The sequence below is a fragment of the Dothidotthia symphoricarpi genome (genome assembly GCF_010015815.1).
Source record: "Dothidotthia symphoricarpi CBS 119687 unplaced genomic scaffold P153scaffold_7, whole genome shotgun sequence".
NCBI classification, from domain to species: domain Eukaryota; kingdom Fungi; phylum Ascomycota; class Dothideomycetes; order Pleosporales; family Dothidotthiaceae; genus Dothidotthia; species Dothidotthia symphoricarpi.
The window spans coordinates 226,254-239,622 of NW_022985014.1; the positions used below are offsets into that span (position 1 = coordinate 226,254).

Below are 13,369 nucleotides of genomic sequence, written 5' to 3' on the forward strand. Positions count from 1 at the left end.
CAATATTCCACTATACAGCTCTTGACTTGCTACTCTCAAGTGGTATAGAAGGAGGGCATTTAGAAAGAGTGTTTGGTAGAAGAGTGTATTGAACGGTTAACAACATCATAAACAGTCTCTACGCATCAATCATAGCGACATATAAAGTCAAGACGCGCAACAAGACCGGACGATTAGGTATGTAAGAGGGAGGATTGGGGGTATGGGGGCAGTGCCAGAAATCGCAACGCAAAAGCAACAAGCACAAAACGAGACGAACATGACGAAAACACACTACCACAGTCAGCACGACAAAATCAGCAGAATAGGGTAAGAAAACTCACATGTCCAAGCCATCAGAAACTAGCACCAGCATACGCGCCCCCAGTCGGTCCCGAAACGCCCCACGAATGAGCAAAATCCCTCCCATCATGCTGCTTCCCAAACGCCACCTCCTCAACCTGCTTAAGCAGATCCTCGGGCGTACTGTTTCAAAAACACAAACATTAGCTTCCCCCCACAGAATCACAAAAACACAGTCAAAAACTCACCTCTTCCCCGGCACAAACACCAGCCCAGCATCCACAGCCCTCTTCCCCGTCCCCACATAATTCCCCTCGCTATCCTTCGCATAGTGCTCCAGGTAATGGCTCCGCGTCATCTTGCGCACAATCACCGTCTGCGTGACCACTCCGCGGCCCCCGCCAAACCCGCCGAACGGGTGGAACATGTCGCGCTTTCGCTGCTTTTCGCGGGACAGGATCATAGGGACAGAGATTGTTTCGTCGAGGGGGCCGCCGTGCGCGAGGAAGGAGTTTATGCGCGCGAGGGGATACGCGGGGGGAGGGGCGGTGGTGTAGGGCGGGGCTGCGCTGTGGGGGGTTAGGATGGGATGGGATGGGTGGGGATTGACTGACTGTTCTTCAGCACCTGGGTGGTCTGCATTGGGGGGTTCTTGCTGTGGGCGCGTCATGGGGGGCGGGTTGAATTGGGCGCCGGTGTTGAAAGACATGATTGGGATAGAAATTTCGATATAGGTCGTTGTGCTTTGTCCTTTATTTAACCTCTGGTACCTTCAAAAACAAGCAATTCCAAGGTTCTGCCAACCGCATCCAACACGCGCTTCTCGACGCATACTTAAGCATCCCGCCCATGGGTGGCGCAGAAGACCATGTCATGGGGTCAGGGGACTGCCACGCTATCGTCGACTAAAACGCGGAGGCGGAGAAGGCGGAGTCGATGGCGGAGGTGGCGCTAGGCCCGCAATGGACTATCTCATAAACGATCGACACATGGGGTTAGACGTACTGTGCTGTGCTCGTGGCGGACTTTCTGATTCGTCGCGCGCTTCGTAGAATGCAGAGATTGAGTTTGTGGAGTCTGCCTGGGCTGATTTGAGGACGGGAAGAGAGGAACTTATACCACGCTAAACTGAATTATATAGTATAGTGTGTGCTATCTATATCGAGATGTTCTATGCGTAGAACGACTGGTCGGACTAAAGTACCTGAAGTAGTTATGTATCTATATTTTAACGGAATGGAGGAAGTGTGTTTGTCTCTCGTATATTCACTCGTTCATTTCCCATCACACTCTCTCAATTCCCAACCCGCAGAACACCTAAATCTACTCCAATTCAATCCAGTCCAGTCCTGCACGGTCCCCATCCCATCTCTTTCCCTTGCATAACGCAAGATATCCCCAACCCACCACAGAGTCAGCCTCGGCTATCTCGACGACAGCTGATAGCAAGACGGCAGGCATGTACATATGCATGCGCATGCACAGCACCATAAAGCGAAGCCAGAACAATCCAGTAAAACAACATGAGTTATCACAACAAGCGCCACGAGAGCAGGCAAGCGAGCGAGCAAGCACATCTGCCACACAACCATCGTATCTCCCACCAACCCCCTACCTCTGCCAACGTCCACTCCGTCTACATGTAACCTCGCACTACCCCAAAGTTGTTCACGGCGCAAAGTCGTAGCTAATTCTTCAAACTGTCCAAATGTACACATCTCGAGTAATTTCACAGGTTTAATCCCCCACACCCACCACTCCACTCTACTCCATCCTGTCCCATCTCGTTCTGCCCCACACAAACAACACATATACAGCACAGCGTCAAGTCAGCTGAAGGCTGTTTCCGACACGAGACGGGACGGCACGCCACGGCACAAGTCCAGACAGGACTAACCTGGATTGAAAAGCAAGGCAGTGTGCAAGGCAGACAGCTAGGCACATCCACCTATCCACATCCCCATCTATCATGCACAAATCATAAATGCGCAGGGTATCGTATCGTGTTGTATCATATCGTATCATATCGTGTTCGCTATGATAACACAATCCAGCCACAGCAGAAAACAGACAGAAAAGAACATCCGACATACTTATCTACCCACTAAAACGTGGAAAAGCTATCACGTACCTGTTTCTGCACGGTTTTACATTTACTCTTCGTTAACGTCAGCGTCAGCTTCAGCGTTAGTGGGGATACTCGCTTGTATGGGATGTAGGGTGGGAACCTGCACTGAACTAATCCGAGGTTCGTGCATAGATGGATGGATAGATATATAAATCCCCTTGCCTTGCCATGCTTTCATGGTCGGAGTATGACTATACATGTATATATGGAGTAAATACACGGAGTAAATACAACAAACACAAATGTAAACGCAAACACATCAGCAGTAAACATGCGACGACGATTACAAACTAAGTACTCATATGTTGCGCGTCTTGAAACTGCATTTCGAGGAAAGTTTTGTGAAGGGGTGTGTATTGGTGATTGTCGGTGGGGACTTGGTTGCTGGGTAGATGGTATGGTGAGGGGATTTGGTTGACTGGTAGTGCCGCACACACACACACGCACACGCACACAGGATCACAATTATGAATATATTCATCTCCATTCCATTCCATCTCATTCCATGCCAACCCATTCCCCTTCACCACCACATCGTTTCCACTCATTCTTGAATATACTTCCTCAACCCCCTCAACCGCTCCATAGCCGTCTCCAGCACACCATCATCCTTACAAACCGCAAACCTCAACCAATCCTGCACAATATGCGCATTCTCAGGGGTAAAAAACTCCGTTGGCGGAATCGCCGCAACGCCCAACTCCTTGATCAAAAACCAGCTAAGTTTGAAATCCCTCGGGCGCTCCATAACATGTGTTGGAAACTCATACTCATCTGGAATCTGGACTTTCGCCATATTGACGAGGACGAAATACCCACCCTCAGGGTCGGAGTAAGGTAAGTGCAACTCGTCGAAGACAGCGGTGAATTTGTCCATTTTGGCTTTCATGTCGCGCTTCGAGTCGGCCCAGAAGTTGTGTGAGTCGGCCTGCTCGAAACCGATGGCTGTTGCTTCTTGCAGCGGGGATACGCTGCTGTAGCAGATGCGTGTGTGTGCCGCGCTGACGTATTTGATCAGGTGCGGGGGCCCGATGAGCCAGCCTACGCGCCAGCCTGTGGCGTAGAAGACTTTTCCGCCGGAGCCGACGGTGAGGGTTAGGCGGGCGATGTCTGGGGACAGGGTGGCGATGCGGGTGAAGGGGACGTAGTAGAGGCGGTCGTAGACTTCGTCGGAGAGGATGATGATGTTGTGCTTGACGCATAGAGCGCCGATGGCTTGGAGTTCTGGCTCGGAGAAGACCTTGCCGATGGGGTTGTGGGGTGAGTTGAGCACGATCATGCGCGTGTTGGGCGTGATGGCTGCTTCGAGCTCGGCCATGTCGACGCTCCATTCGCCTGCTGAGGTGGTCTTGGTTGCGCCGTCTTTGGGCGGGTGCATGGGCACGTAGACGACTTTCCCACCGGGCATCTCGATGTTGGAGATGTACTGGTCGAAGAAGGGCTCGAAGACTATGACTTCGTCGCCGGGCTCGAGGAAGCCCATGAAGGCGCTGAGCATGCCCTCGTTTGCGCCTGTCGTGATGGTGACTTCGGTTTCGGGGTCGATGGTGCGGCCGAAGAAGGGCGAGTAGGCGTCGGCGATGGCTTTCTTCAGCCGCGGACGGCCTTTGGTGGGCGAGTACTGGTTGCAGTCTACCTGGTCGAGGGCGGATTTGGCGGCGTCGAGGACGAACTTGGGCGGGTTGTAGCCGAAGAAGCCCTGGCCCATGTTGACGATGGGCTGGACGGGCGAGGCGGCGGCGGCTTCGTTGACAATGGACCAGACATCCTGCTTCTGGCCGGCGACTCTCTTGGCTGGCTTGAAGGGGTCGTCTCGTCGTGTGGTGGCCGACATGGCGCGGGGAAGGGTGAAGCTGGCGGGGCTCCGGGGTTTGATCAAGGTCGATGGGCGGATGGAGTGCAGTCTTGTCGCGATCCTCATCTCAAGAAAGTACAGTCACGAGGAAAACACTGGCGAGAACTATCACCATGTCACGCCCATCAATTGCGTGCTTCATGTCCCCGTCGTATGCCGTCACCAAGCGGAGTAAGTCCGAGGCAAACGCCGACACCGGCCGTCCGTCGCGTAACCCAAACCAGCTCACGCGACGCGTAGCTTAAATCCACCCATCGCCTCCGACATGCTCGAATGCCCGATTTGTAGCAAGCCCGTCAAGGAAAACCGCATCAACGAGCACATCGACAGCGACTGCAAGGACCACCTCGTCGAGCAGAGCAGCAGCACTCCCAATCCTGCAAAGGCCCACAGCTTCTTCGCGCCGGCAGCCCGCAAGTCCTCCAGCCAGAAGAATGGGAACCTGCCCTCGTCGCCGCCACCAACACAGCTGGTAGAGCGCTCCAGGACGCCCCCCGCGGGCACAAAACGACCCCTCGAAGACACGGCACATGACCACACCAATGGCGAGCCACAATCACCGCCAGCCCCCAAGCGCGCACGCAGGCTGAAGGCAGTCGAGGATGCAATGCCGCTGGCAGAGCGCATGCGGCCCACCTCGCTGGACGACGTGTGCGGGCAAGAGCTGGTGGGGCCAGGGGGCATGTTAAGGGGCATGATGGACGAGGGCAAGCTCCCCTCGATGGTGCTCTGGGGGCGTCCCGGCACAGGCAAGACGACCATCGCGCGCCTGATCGCCAACACATCGGGCGCGCGCTTCGTCGAGATCAACAGCACGAGCACGAAGCTGGAGGAGGTGCGCAAGATCTTCACCGAGGCAGCGCGGGACCTACATCTCACGGGGCGCAAGACCATCGTCTTCTGCGACGAGCTGCACCGCTTCTCCAAGACGCAGCAGGACGCCTTCCTGGGCCCCGTCGAGTCCGGCACAATCACCCTCATCGCAGCCACCACGGAAAACCCCTCGTTCAAAGTAATCTCCGCCCTCCTCTCCCGCTGCCGCACCTTCACCCTCGACGACCTCAAAGAGCCCCACCTAATCTCCATCCTCTCGCGCGCCATGGCCGCAGAAAACTTCTCCTCCCCCCTCCTCGACACCCCCATGCTAGAATACTTCGCCCGCTTCTCCGACGGCGACGCGCGCACCGCCCTCAACCTGCTCGACCTAGCAATGACCCTCTCCAAACACCCCAACACAACGAAATCCCAAATCCAGCAAAGCCTCACAAAAACACTCGTCTACGACCGCGCGGGCGATCAGCACTACGACTCCATCTCCGCCCTGCACAAATCTATCCGCGGGTCCGACCCAGACGCCGCTCTGTACTATCTCGCGCGCATGCTCGAGTCCGGCGAAGACGCGCGCTACATCGCGCGCCGCCTCATCGTCGTTGCGTCCGAAGACGTCGGGCTGGCCGATAACTCGATGCTGGCCCTCGCCACCGCGACGTATGCCGCGTGCGAGAAAATCGGACTGCCCGAGTGTCGCATTAATCTGGCGCACGCTGTTGTTGCGCTGGCTCTGGCGCCGAAATCTACTCGTGCGTATAGGGGCTTGAATAATGCTATGCTTGCGCTAAGGGAGCCTGGGGTGGCGGCTTTGCCGATTCCGATGCATTTGCGTAATGCGCCCACGCGGTTTATGAAGGATAGGGGGTATGGGGAGGGGTATAAGTATAACCCTGAGTATGTGGGGGGGAGGGTTAGGCAGGAGTATTTGCCTGAGGGGATTAGGGGGAGGGCGTTTTTGGAGGATTTGGATTTGGGGAGTAAAGTGGATGCGGATATTGTTGAGGACGATGAGCTGCGGCCGGAGATGGAGGAGTGATGTTTTGCGTTTGCATGAGTTGTTGGATGGGTGGTTGGGGCGGGGAAGGTTTGGCTTTGACTCGGGGTCGCTGACTGAATGTGTATAGTAATGTAAAGCAAAGTACAGGTTGCATTCCTGAATCGACACCTCGTAGCTTTCCTTTACCCCTCCCCCTTACCCACCAAGCATCAAGCACCAAGCACCAAGCACCGAAAACAACATAGTGCTTACTCACTCTCCGCCCCGTCACATGTTAAAGCAAAGCACATCACATGTCAAAGCACACCACCCCATCACCCCTAAACAACACCAGTCTTGTCTAAAACTCTCGGGCTTTTCCTACGCACATTCCCTCCAAGTCTCCACCTCCATCATACTCAAACGCGTACAAGCAAAGGAACAGACATGGACACCATCACTCTACTAGTTATAATCTATTTCGTCATCAGCGCGGTGCTGGGGCATAGGTTGCTGCATAGTGTGTGTCGCGGCCAGCCACAGTACGAGAGACTCGGTAACAAACGCGGGGGGGATGGGGAGTGAAATGGCGGTGTTGTGCTGTGTTGTGTTGTAAGAAACCAAGAAAGAAAGAAAGGAAGGGAGGGAGGGAGGGAGATTGTATGCATAACCCCGTTTTCGATCACACATATACTATCAACTCAAGCATGTACGCCCACCTCCCCTGCAGCAGTAGCAGCACGCACATGATCCAGCGTCGTCCTGCCCAAACCCTCCCGAGCGTAAAAGTCCATGGGGTACAAATTCCTCCTCTCCCTCTCCTTCCCACCCCGCTCCCCCGTCTCCATCGCACCCTCCTTCCCACCCCGCTCCTCCGCCGCACCACCCCCCTCGGTCTCCTCAAGCCACGGCGCACCCCGCACCCCCAGCGCCACAAGCGCCTCATACGGACTCAGCAGCGGCCTAGGAAACGCATACCCCCAATCGATACTCAACCTCGGACACGCAATCTGCACCCACGCCTGCACATCCCCCATCAACGCGAGCTTCCCCGGGAAAATCTCCGAAAGCAAAAGCTTAATACACGGTATACCCTGGCGACTCAGTTCCCCCTCGATCAAACTGAGGGTATGCGGATTCCCCTGGCGTCCCAGCGCGCCGAGAATAACGCCCCATGTGCGCGCCTTCCGCGCCGTTAGGATGGCGGCGCGGCGCATGTCGTAGAGGGTGTCGTGCGCGTAGGTCTCGTGGGTTAGGCGGCGCGAGTACGGGTCGTAGCGGTAGGCGGGGAGGGTGGGGTTGGCGATCATGGCGCTTTCGAGGTGGAAGCGGCCGTCGCCTAGGTAGAGGATTAGGTCTGCGATTTCTTGCTGCTTGTCGGTTTTTGAGAGTTGGTTGCGTGTGAGGGGGAGGGAGGGCGAGGTGCAGCCTAGGACTTCGCCTTTGGAGAGGGGCGCGATTTGGGGGACGAGGGGGGTGTAGCCTTCGCGCCGGAGGAGGGGGACTATGCCGTGGATTGTCGCGTTGAATTGGATGGTTCCTACTAGGGCGAGGGTTTTTCCGACGGGGAAGTTCTGGGTTATTGTGTTCATGAGGTGGGTTGTGTCGATGCTGATGGAGACGAAGATGTAGAGGGTGGCTATCTTTGTTACGGGGACGGGGATTAGACAGCTGTGCGCGTAGTGGATAAGTAGGTCGCAGCCTAGTGCTCGCGCGGTGTAGTCGTCGATACAGCACGCGCCGTATGTCACGTCGCCCATGATCAGCGTCGAGATGCCGGGACAGAACTGTGTCAAGATGTCGGAGATGGTCGTCGCGAAGAGCAGCAGGCCCTCTGGCAGCTGCAGGGCTACTGACTTCGCGCCTGACGTTCGTATACGGTGGATGCATTTGTGGATCTCGAAGTTGTAGTTTGGAGGGAGCAGGGCGATTGCGTCGTTGATGTCTTGGTCGTGGAGGATGGATTCGGGGATGGCGTTCAGCGCGCGAGCAGTACGGCGTGGCTGGGCGACTGTCGAATATATTAGCCTTGTGTATTGTCATGTATGTTTTACAGGCCGCCTCACACCTTGTATCGCGCTCGAGTCTTCGATGTTCGCGTTGGGATCCGCCTGCTGCTCACCACCCTTCTCTGCCGTCTTCCTCCCCACGAAGCGTCGTCGGGGCTGCTTGGGCACAGGCGCAGGCTCTTCAGCGATGCCCTCCTCGACTTCCGGTCCCAGATTTGTTGCTGCTCTGTCGTCCTCCATTTTTGTATTTTCGCGTGTCGTGTGTCGAGCGTGTCGCGGGGTCAAAAATTAATTAGTAGCGGGGAACAAGTCTGTAGGGCTGACATGGATCTTCTTTCAACAGTAGAACTCATTCACCCGCTAGGTAGATAACACCGGATACCCTATTCTCGAATCGGTAAATGATATTCCGTAGACGCTCCTTCAATTTGCCACCATGACCTCCCATGCACCATCACGCTAGTCATCAACCCTCTCCCACGCCTCCGTCCCCTCCAGTCGCTCAGCAACAAACTCCGTCAAATCCCCCTCCCCATTGTTCACCCCCTTTGGAATACCCACAATCGTCATCCGATCTTTATCCATCGCCCCGATAATCTCCGGAATTGTCCTCTCGTATTCGTTAAACCGCTTCTCAAAGACATCACCCGCCCTCCCCCTGCTCACGAACCGCTCATGCGCCAGCTCCTCTTCGATATTCATCACAATCAAGATCGCCCTCTCATCGGGTGTCCAGAACTCCTTGACATACTGCTTGAACACTTGCCAGCGCGCTGCGTCTCTGGGGAACCCATCGATTAGACATCGTATATTGTCGTGGTCGCCGCCAGTAGGGAAGATGCGCTCCTTGACGTATTTGGGTGTGAGATGAATCGGGGCGAGTGTCCCGGATGTGACATTGCTCGTGAATGTTTCGATCTCGCTGGCTGAGAGCATCGACTTGATGCGTGCTATGGGGGGTGAAGGGTTGGGCGAGATGAGCTCGCGCAGCTCGTTGCCGATGGAGAGATGATCGAGGGCGTAGCAGTGGGACAACTCGGCGCAAAGGCTACTTTTGCCCGAGCAAGGAGCACCTGCACAGTAAGTCAGCGTGGATGAGGAGGAAAAAATATGAAGTGAAACTGCTCACCGAGGACGAAGATGAGTACCGGCTCAGTCTGCGCTTCCATGGGGACGTGGTGGGGAGCCATAACGTGCTGACATTTGATGTTGGAACAAATGTTGAGTTGACGATGTTTGGAGTCGACAACCGTGCGAGAGAGAGATTACCTTCAATATCCTTGAAGCAAATGGTGCTCGTGCCACGTGTGGAGTAAGCGTGAGTGGTGTGTCGACAAACGGGAGCTTGCTTGGTCACAACGGTGCTTGTTTCCACATTTGACCTCTAAAAGGAAAGTGTGGTGGGCTGCAACTCTCCTGGATAACGACTTCAACATTACCGCATGAGCATTGTATTTACTACATACTCAATCCCTGTTTCGACCTAGTTATGACAGCTGCTAGCAGCCTTGTAATAGTTCAGCAGCTTCACATGCCGCTATGTCGCAGTTCAGCAGGCGCTGCACGATGGTAATAGTCATCCGGTCAACTGAACAGGTTATGAGTAATTTCAATGGTTATGCTATGGTGCTCCGCTTGCTGCTATGGTGAGTCGCTTTCACTTGGACTTTCGTTCATGAACGTGAGTTGCTTTTGGTTAGTGTGACGCAAGCACTCTTGCTATTCTTGTCTTGTCGACTCTCACCTTCTTCTCTCCACGATCGTTCCGGTAACCACACCTTTGCACCTTCTATCGACCAGCCCATACAAGGTCGCCATGTGTCGATTCATGCTGGATAATGAAGACGACCAGGTCCAAAAATGGCAAGGATGGCTGCCCTCGTCCGTTACCTGGGCTATGCCAGTGGATATCACTGAGCTTGGCGCCATTCTTGCAGCCTACTCAAACTTGGAAGCCGAGATCGAAACACTGTCAGAATGTCATCAGAACGGTTCTGGCCTGTTCACTCAACTTCCGCAAGAAATCTTCGATCAAATCATCGACGACTATCTCCAGGCAGAGAAAGCTGTGCTCGCACCTCTTTGGAAGAAGTCTTTTGCTTGCTTCATGGGTATCTGCACAATCGGGCAGCATCTAAACCCTTTCAACAATCAAACACAGGACATATGGAACCAACTTGAGCGGCTCCCAGAATTCAACGACCTCGTTGCCAAATACCTTCCGGGAGGATCCGAGAGTGATCGCGTCTTCAGTGACTCCGAAAAAGCGATCATAGTTGAAGGATATGGTGACGATAGAGGAAGCGGCTTTCTTGACATCTGGGACCACTTCGAGCGGAGAGAGGAGTGGTTGGATCGACTATGCTGCCAGAATTTGGTTAATGGTTCAACGAGGAAGACCTTTCCTCACTTGATCAGTGTAAACTAAAGAAAACCCTCGCCAATGTTCACTCACATCGCTAACGAGATCATGATAGATTCTACGATCTCGATTTGGACTGGAAGTGATTATCTGCCATGAACCACTTACCGAGGAGCTGAGGTACCTTCTACCACACAGGCATCTGGGAGATTTCTTTCAGTACGACCATATGTGGTATACGTCTGCTTTTCTAGCTATTGCTTCTGTGGACAAGATTGACCAGTCGGTAATCACTCCAATGCAACAAAGCTTAGCGGAGATCCCAAACTTGGCCGCAACGTACTCTGTTATCGATCCTCCCCTATCCGAAGACAAGCGAAAGCTTTTTGCGCAGGCAGTACGATTGTTCAAGCTAAGGCCGCACTTTCACTTGAGCAACATCGACTTATCAGTGAAGAATCCCGGCTTCTCCGACAGCTTGAGAGTGAGGACGTCGGAGGATTTCGACGAGTACATTGAAAGATGGAGCAAAGGCAAGTTGACACATCCTTTAACTGACGACCCTTTCTAATTTGCATCTTATAAAGAACTTGCCAAACAGTCATGGCCCCAACTCATGTTCCTCGCAACTCCATCTGCTGCAATGAGCGACAGCTAAGACTAGCCATGTTCTGCCACAACTGCTTCAAGTGGTCAAGAACACACATTCAGTGTAGTCTGCAGTTTACTCAGAGCAGCTCGAAGCAGGCTCGCATATACTGCCGTTTGTCCTCATGGCAGGCCATGGTTCATGGCATGTGCTATTTCAATTGACCTGTAGCAAAGCATTCGAAAGCCACGAGAAACTGGTAACATCTACTGCAGGGACCGTGTTACACACATTACCTCCCATGTAACGCGCTGTGGAGTTGACTCTTAGCGAGCTTAACGAAGTATATGAAGTTGGGAGGGCAAGCAATGAAAGGTATACTTCGGACAGCTTATAATACAAATCCAATCGAACAAATGTTTTTCGATGTTTTCGTCGTGTCTGGACCTCTCGTGAGATAGAACGGCTCTTGTCTGCAGTTAGGCGCCCTGTGAATGTTTGTTAATTCCGTCCCATTTAGGTTTAGTGCAGGTAGTACGGGCTCTTTCCTTTCAGCCTCGCGTCTTTCGCTTCACCTCTCACCACCTTCTCTTTTACTTTTTTCCTCTTTCTATCGCTCTCAAATATGTGCCGCCTTCTTTGGAAGTTCTTTGAATGGGACTATCATCCAACAATACCCACTAGGGCATTTCCCCGCTTAGCTCACGTTATCCCGGTCAATGTTATTGAACTTGGAGCACGCCTAGAGGCCTACCTAGACGAACTTCCCTCCGTAATCGCTCTGCGTCTATGTCACCGGTACGGCAAAGGAGTGCTGTCAAACCTGCCCCAAGAGATCCTTGGTCAAGTCATCACCGAGATGCAGCAAATGGCGAACGCCAAAACTCAGCCGAAGTGGGAGGAGAACTCTGCTTGCTTCCAGGGGCGATGCAGGATGGTTGATCACTATCTACCCTACAACGAAGATTTCGAGAAGATGTGGTTGGATATGACGGAATATGAGGATGACATGACGCCACCGTTGCTCGATTACTATACTGAGGAAGAAAAGATCAACATGGTGCAGGAGCGAATGGAAGATGGTTACTTTGCGGATGATGGTGTTGCATTCGAGATACACGACGACATGCAAGACCAGTGGGTTAAGATGCTTTGCCTTTGCGACAAAGGACCTGGTCAGACCAAAGATAGAACAACTTTCCTACCCTTCAACGATGTAAGTTGATCTGACAAGTCATTGTATACATGTCTCTGATATTGCGCTAGATTCTCAGGTCTCACTTCGGTCTAGAGACGATAATTGTTCATGAAGCTATGTCAGATGAACTAGTACGTTTTCTGCCCAATACGAAATCTATGGATGGAAAGTCGTACCACACGTCCTGTTTCCTAGCTCTTCCGCACTGCTCATCCGGCTCACAACAGGGGGGGCGTACAGCACTCAGCAAGCACAGCTCCTTTCTAAAAGCGGACAACCATCTTGCCTTCCATCAAGTCATTGACCCTACGACATTGAGCATCAACGAGGAACAGAACAAACGCTTCTCTCGAGCCTTGAGAATCCTCGATCTGAAGCCTCATTGGCAGCTCACTGAGCTGGAGACACTGATTAAACCACCGGCTCGAGACAACGCATTATGGGAAATCTGCGATTTCCAGATCGAGAACTGCCCAGAACCCACTAAGAAATCGCGGAAGGAGAAGAACGAAAACCTGAAGGGATATATCGCAGTGAAGAGTGAGGGTACGTGTTATATCTATGTACATCCCGGTTTCCTCGCGTTTGGACTGACAGCATATTGTAGAGCTGGGAAAAGAGTCGTGGCCACAGCTAATGGTCATTGCTTCGTCGGATGTGGTAGCTCCAGATGAATAAGTTAGTGTGTGAACATAAGTTGGCATGTAGCATTATTCAAGGACTCAGCAGCTTTATATAGTATTTTTGCGAAGGAGGTAGGGGACATCACGTTCGCAGCTCGCGAATTTGGAGGGACTCGATGGTTGTCGAAACGATGTTAGACATATGGTATTCGCACATAGGATAAGATTTTAAACATTTTCTCTACGAAGCTCACTGTGGATTGTATATCCTATCCGATAGAAATTCACGCCACGATGTGAAGTTCACCGTGAACTTTACTGGTATGCTCTCTTCGTCTCGTTCGTGAAAACATGACTGTCATACCCGGAGAGTATCAAATGCATATCATGGTGACGTTTTCCCATTTTGACTAGCGTGGAGTGCGCTTTCCTTCTTGAACTTATCGAATCTCGTCCGTTTATTTTGTCTCACCTCACCTCACCTCACCTCATCTCATCAACTTCCCTCTCATCGAC

At 53.0% G+C, this 13,369-nt stretch overlaps 7 protein-coding genes across 7 annotated transcripts; 3 read left to right on the plus strand and 4 right to left on the minus strand.

The window, feature by feature from the left end:
* Nucleotides 1-108: 108 nt before the first annotated feature.
* On the minus strand, nucleotides 109-1,208 carry P153DRAFT_204496 (uncharacterized protein). Its single transcript, XM_033662517.1, has 4 exons — nucleotides 897-1,208; nucleotides 531-851; nucleotides 324-465; nucleotides 109-273 (listed from the first exon to the last, which is right to left on the minus strand). The coding sequence occupies exons 1-3, from the start codon at nucleotides 989-991 to the stop codon at nucleotides 336-338; spliced, it is 546 nt and encodes a 181-aa protein (XP_033525149.1). The 5' UTR covers nucleotides 992-1,208; the 3' UTR covers nucleotides 109-273; nucleotides 324-335.
* Nucleotides 1,209-2,954: 1,746 nt separating this feature from the next.
* On the minus strand, nucleotides 2,955-4,244 carry P153DRAFT_355605 (PLP-dependent transferase; the record flags this gene model as incomplete). Its single annotated transcript, XM_033666583.1, has 1 exon — nucleotides 2,955-4,244. One exon carries the CDS (start codon nucleotides 4,242-4,244, stop codon nucleotides 2,955-2,957), a length of 1,290 nt encoding a protein of 429 aa, XP_033525150.1.
* Nucleotides 4,245-4,430: 186 nt separating this feature from the next.
* On the plus strand, nucleotides 4,431-6,452 carry P153DRAFT_204601 (P-loop containing nucleoside triphosphate hydrolase protein). The gene has a single exon (XM_033662519.1). It carries the CDS (start codon nucleotides 4,531-4,533, stop codon nucleotides 6,130-6,132), a length of 1,602 nt encoding a protein of 533 aa, XP_033525151.1. The 5' UTR covers nucleotides 4,431-4,530; the 3' UTR covers nucleotides 6,133-6,452.
* A 321-nt stretch (nucleotides 6,453-6,773) lies between these two features.
* P153DRAFT_288129 (Diphthamide biosynthesis protein 1) lies at nucleotides 6,774-8,321 on the minus strand (the record flags this gene model as incomplete). The annotated part of the gene is made up of 2 exons (XM_033663585.1): nucleotides 6,774-8,083; nucleotides 8,141-8,321. 2 exons carry the CDS (start codon nucleotides 8,319-8,321, stop codon nucleotides 6,774-6,776), a joined length of 1,491 nt encoding a protein of 496 aa, XP_033525152.1.
* Nucleotides 8,322-8,540: 219 nt separating this feature from the next.
* Nucleotides 8,541-9,271, minus strand: P153DRAFT_383991 (P-loop containing nucleoside triphosphate hydrolase protein; the record flags this gene model as incomplete). The annotated part of the gene is made up of 2 exons (XM_033670293.1): nucleotides 8,541-9,154; nucleotides 9,211-9,271. The coding sequence occupies 2 exons, from the start codon at nucleotides 9,269-9,271 to the stop codon at nucleotides 8,541-8,543; spliced, it is 675 nt and encodes a 224-aa protein (XP_033525153.1).
* Nucleotides 9,272-9,897: 626 nt separating this feature from the next.
* On the plus strand, nucleotides 9,898-11,446 carry P153DRAFT_395195 (uncharacterized protein; the record flags this gene model as incomplete). The annotated part of the gene is made up of 3 exons (XM_033671379.1): nucleotides 9,898-10,500; nucleotides 10,559-10,976; nucleotides 11,031-11,446. The coding sequence occupies 3 exons, from the start codon at nucleotides 9,898-9,900 to the stop codon at nucleotides 11,099-11,101; spliced, it is 1,092 nt and encodes a 363-aa protein (XP_033525154.1). The 3' UTR covers nucleotides 11,102-11,446.
* A 211-nt stretch (nucleotides 11,447-11,657) lies between these two features.
* P153DRAFT_395196 (uncharacterized protein) lies at nucleotides 11,658-13,146 on the plus strand (the record flags this gene model as incomplete). Its single annotated transcript, XM_033671380.1, has 3 exons — nucleotides 11,658-12,248; nucleotides 12,299-12,776; nucleotides 12,838-13,146. The coding sequence occupies 3 exons, from the start codon at nucleotides 11,658-11,660 to the stop codon at nucleotides 12,906-12,908; spliced, it is 1,140 nt and encodes a 379-aa protein (XP_033525155.1). The 3' UTR covers nucleotides 12,909-13,146.
* Between the last annotated feature and the right edge of the window lie 223 nt (nucleotides 13,147-13,369).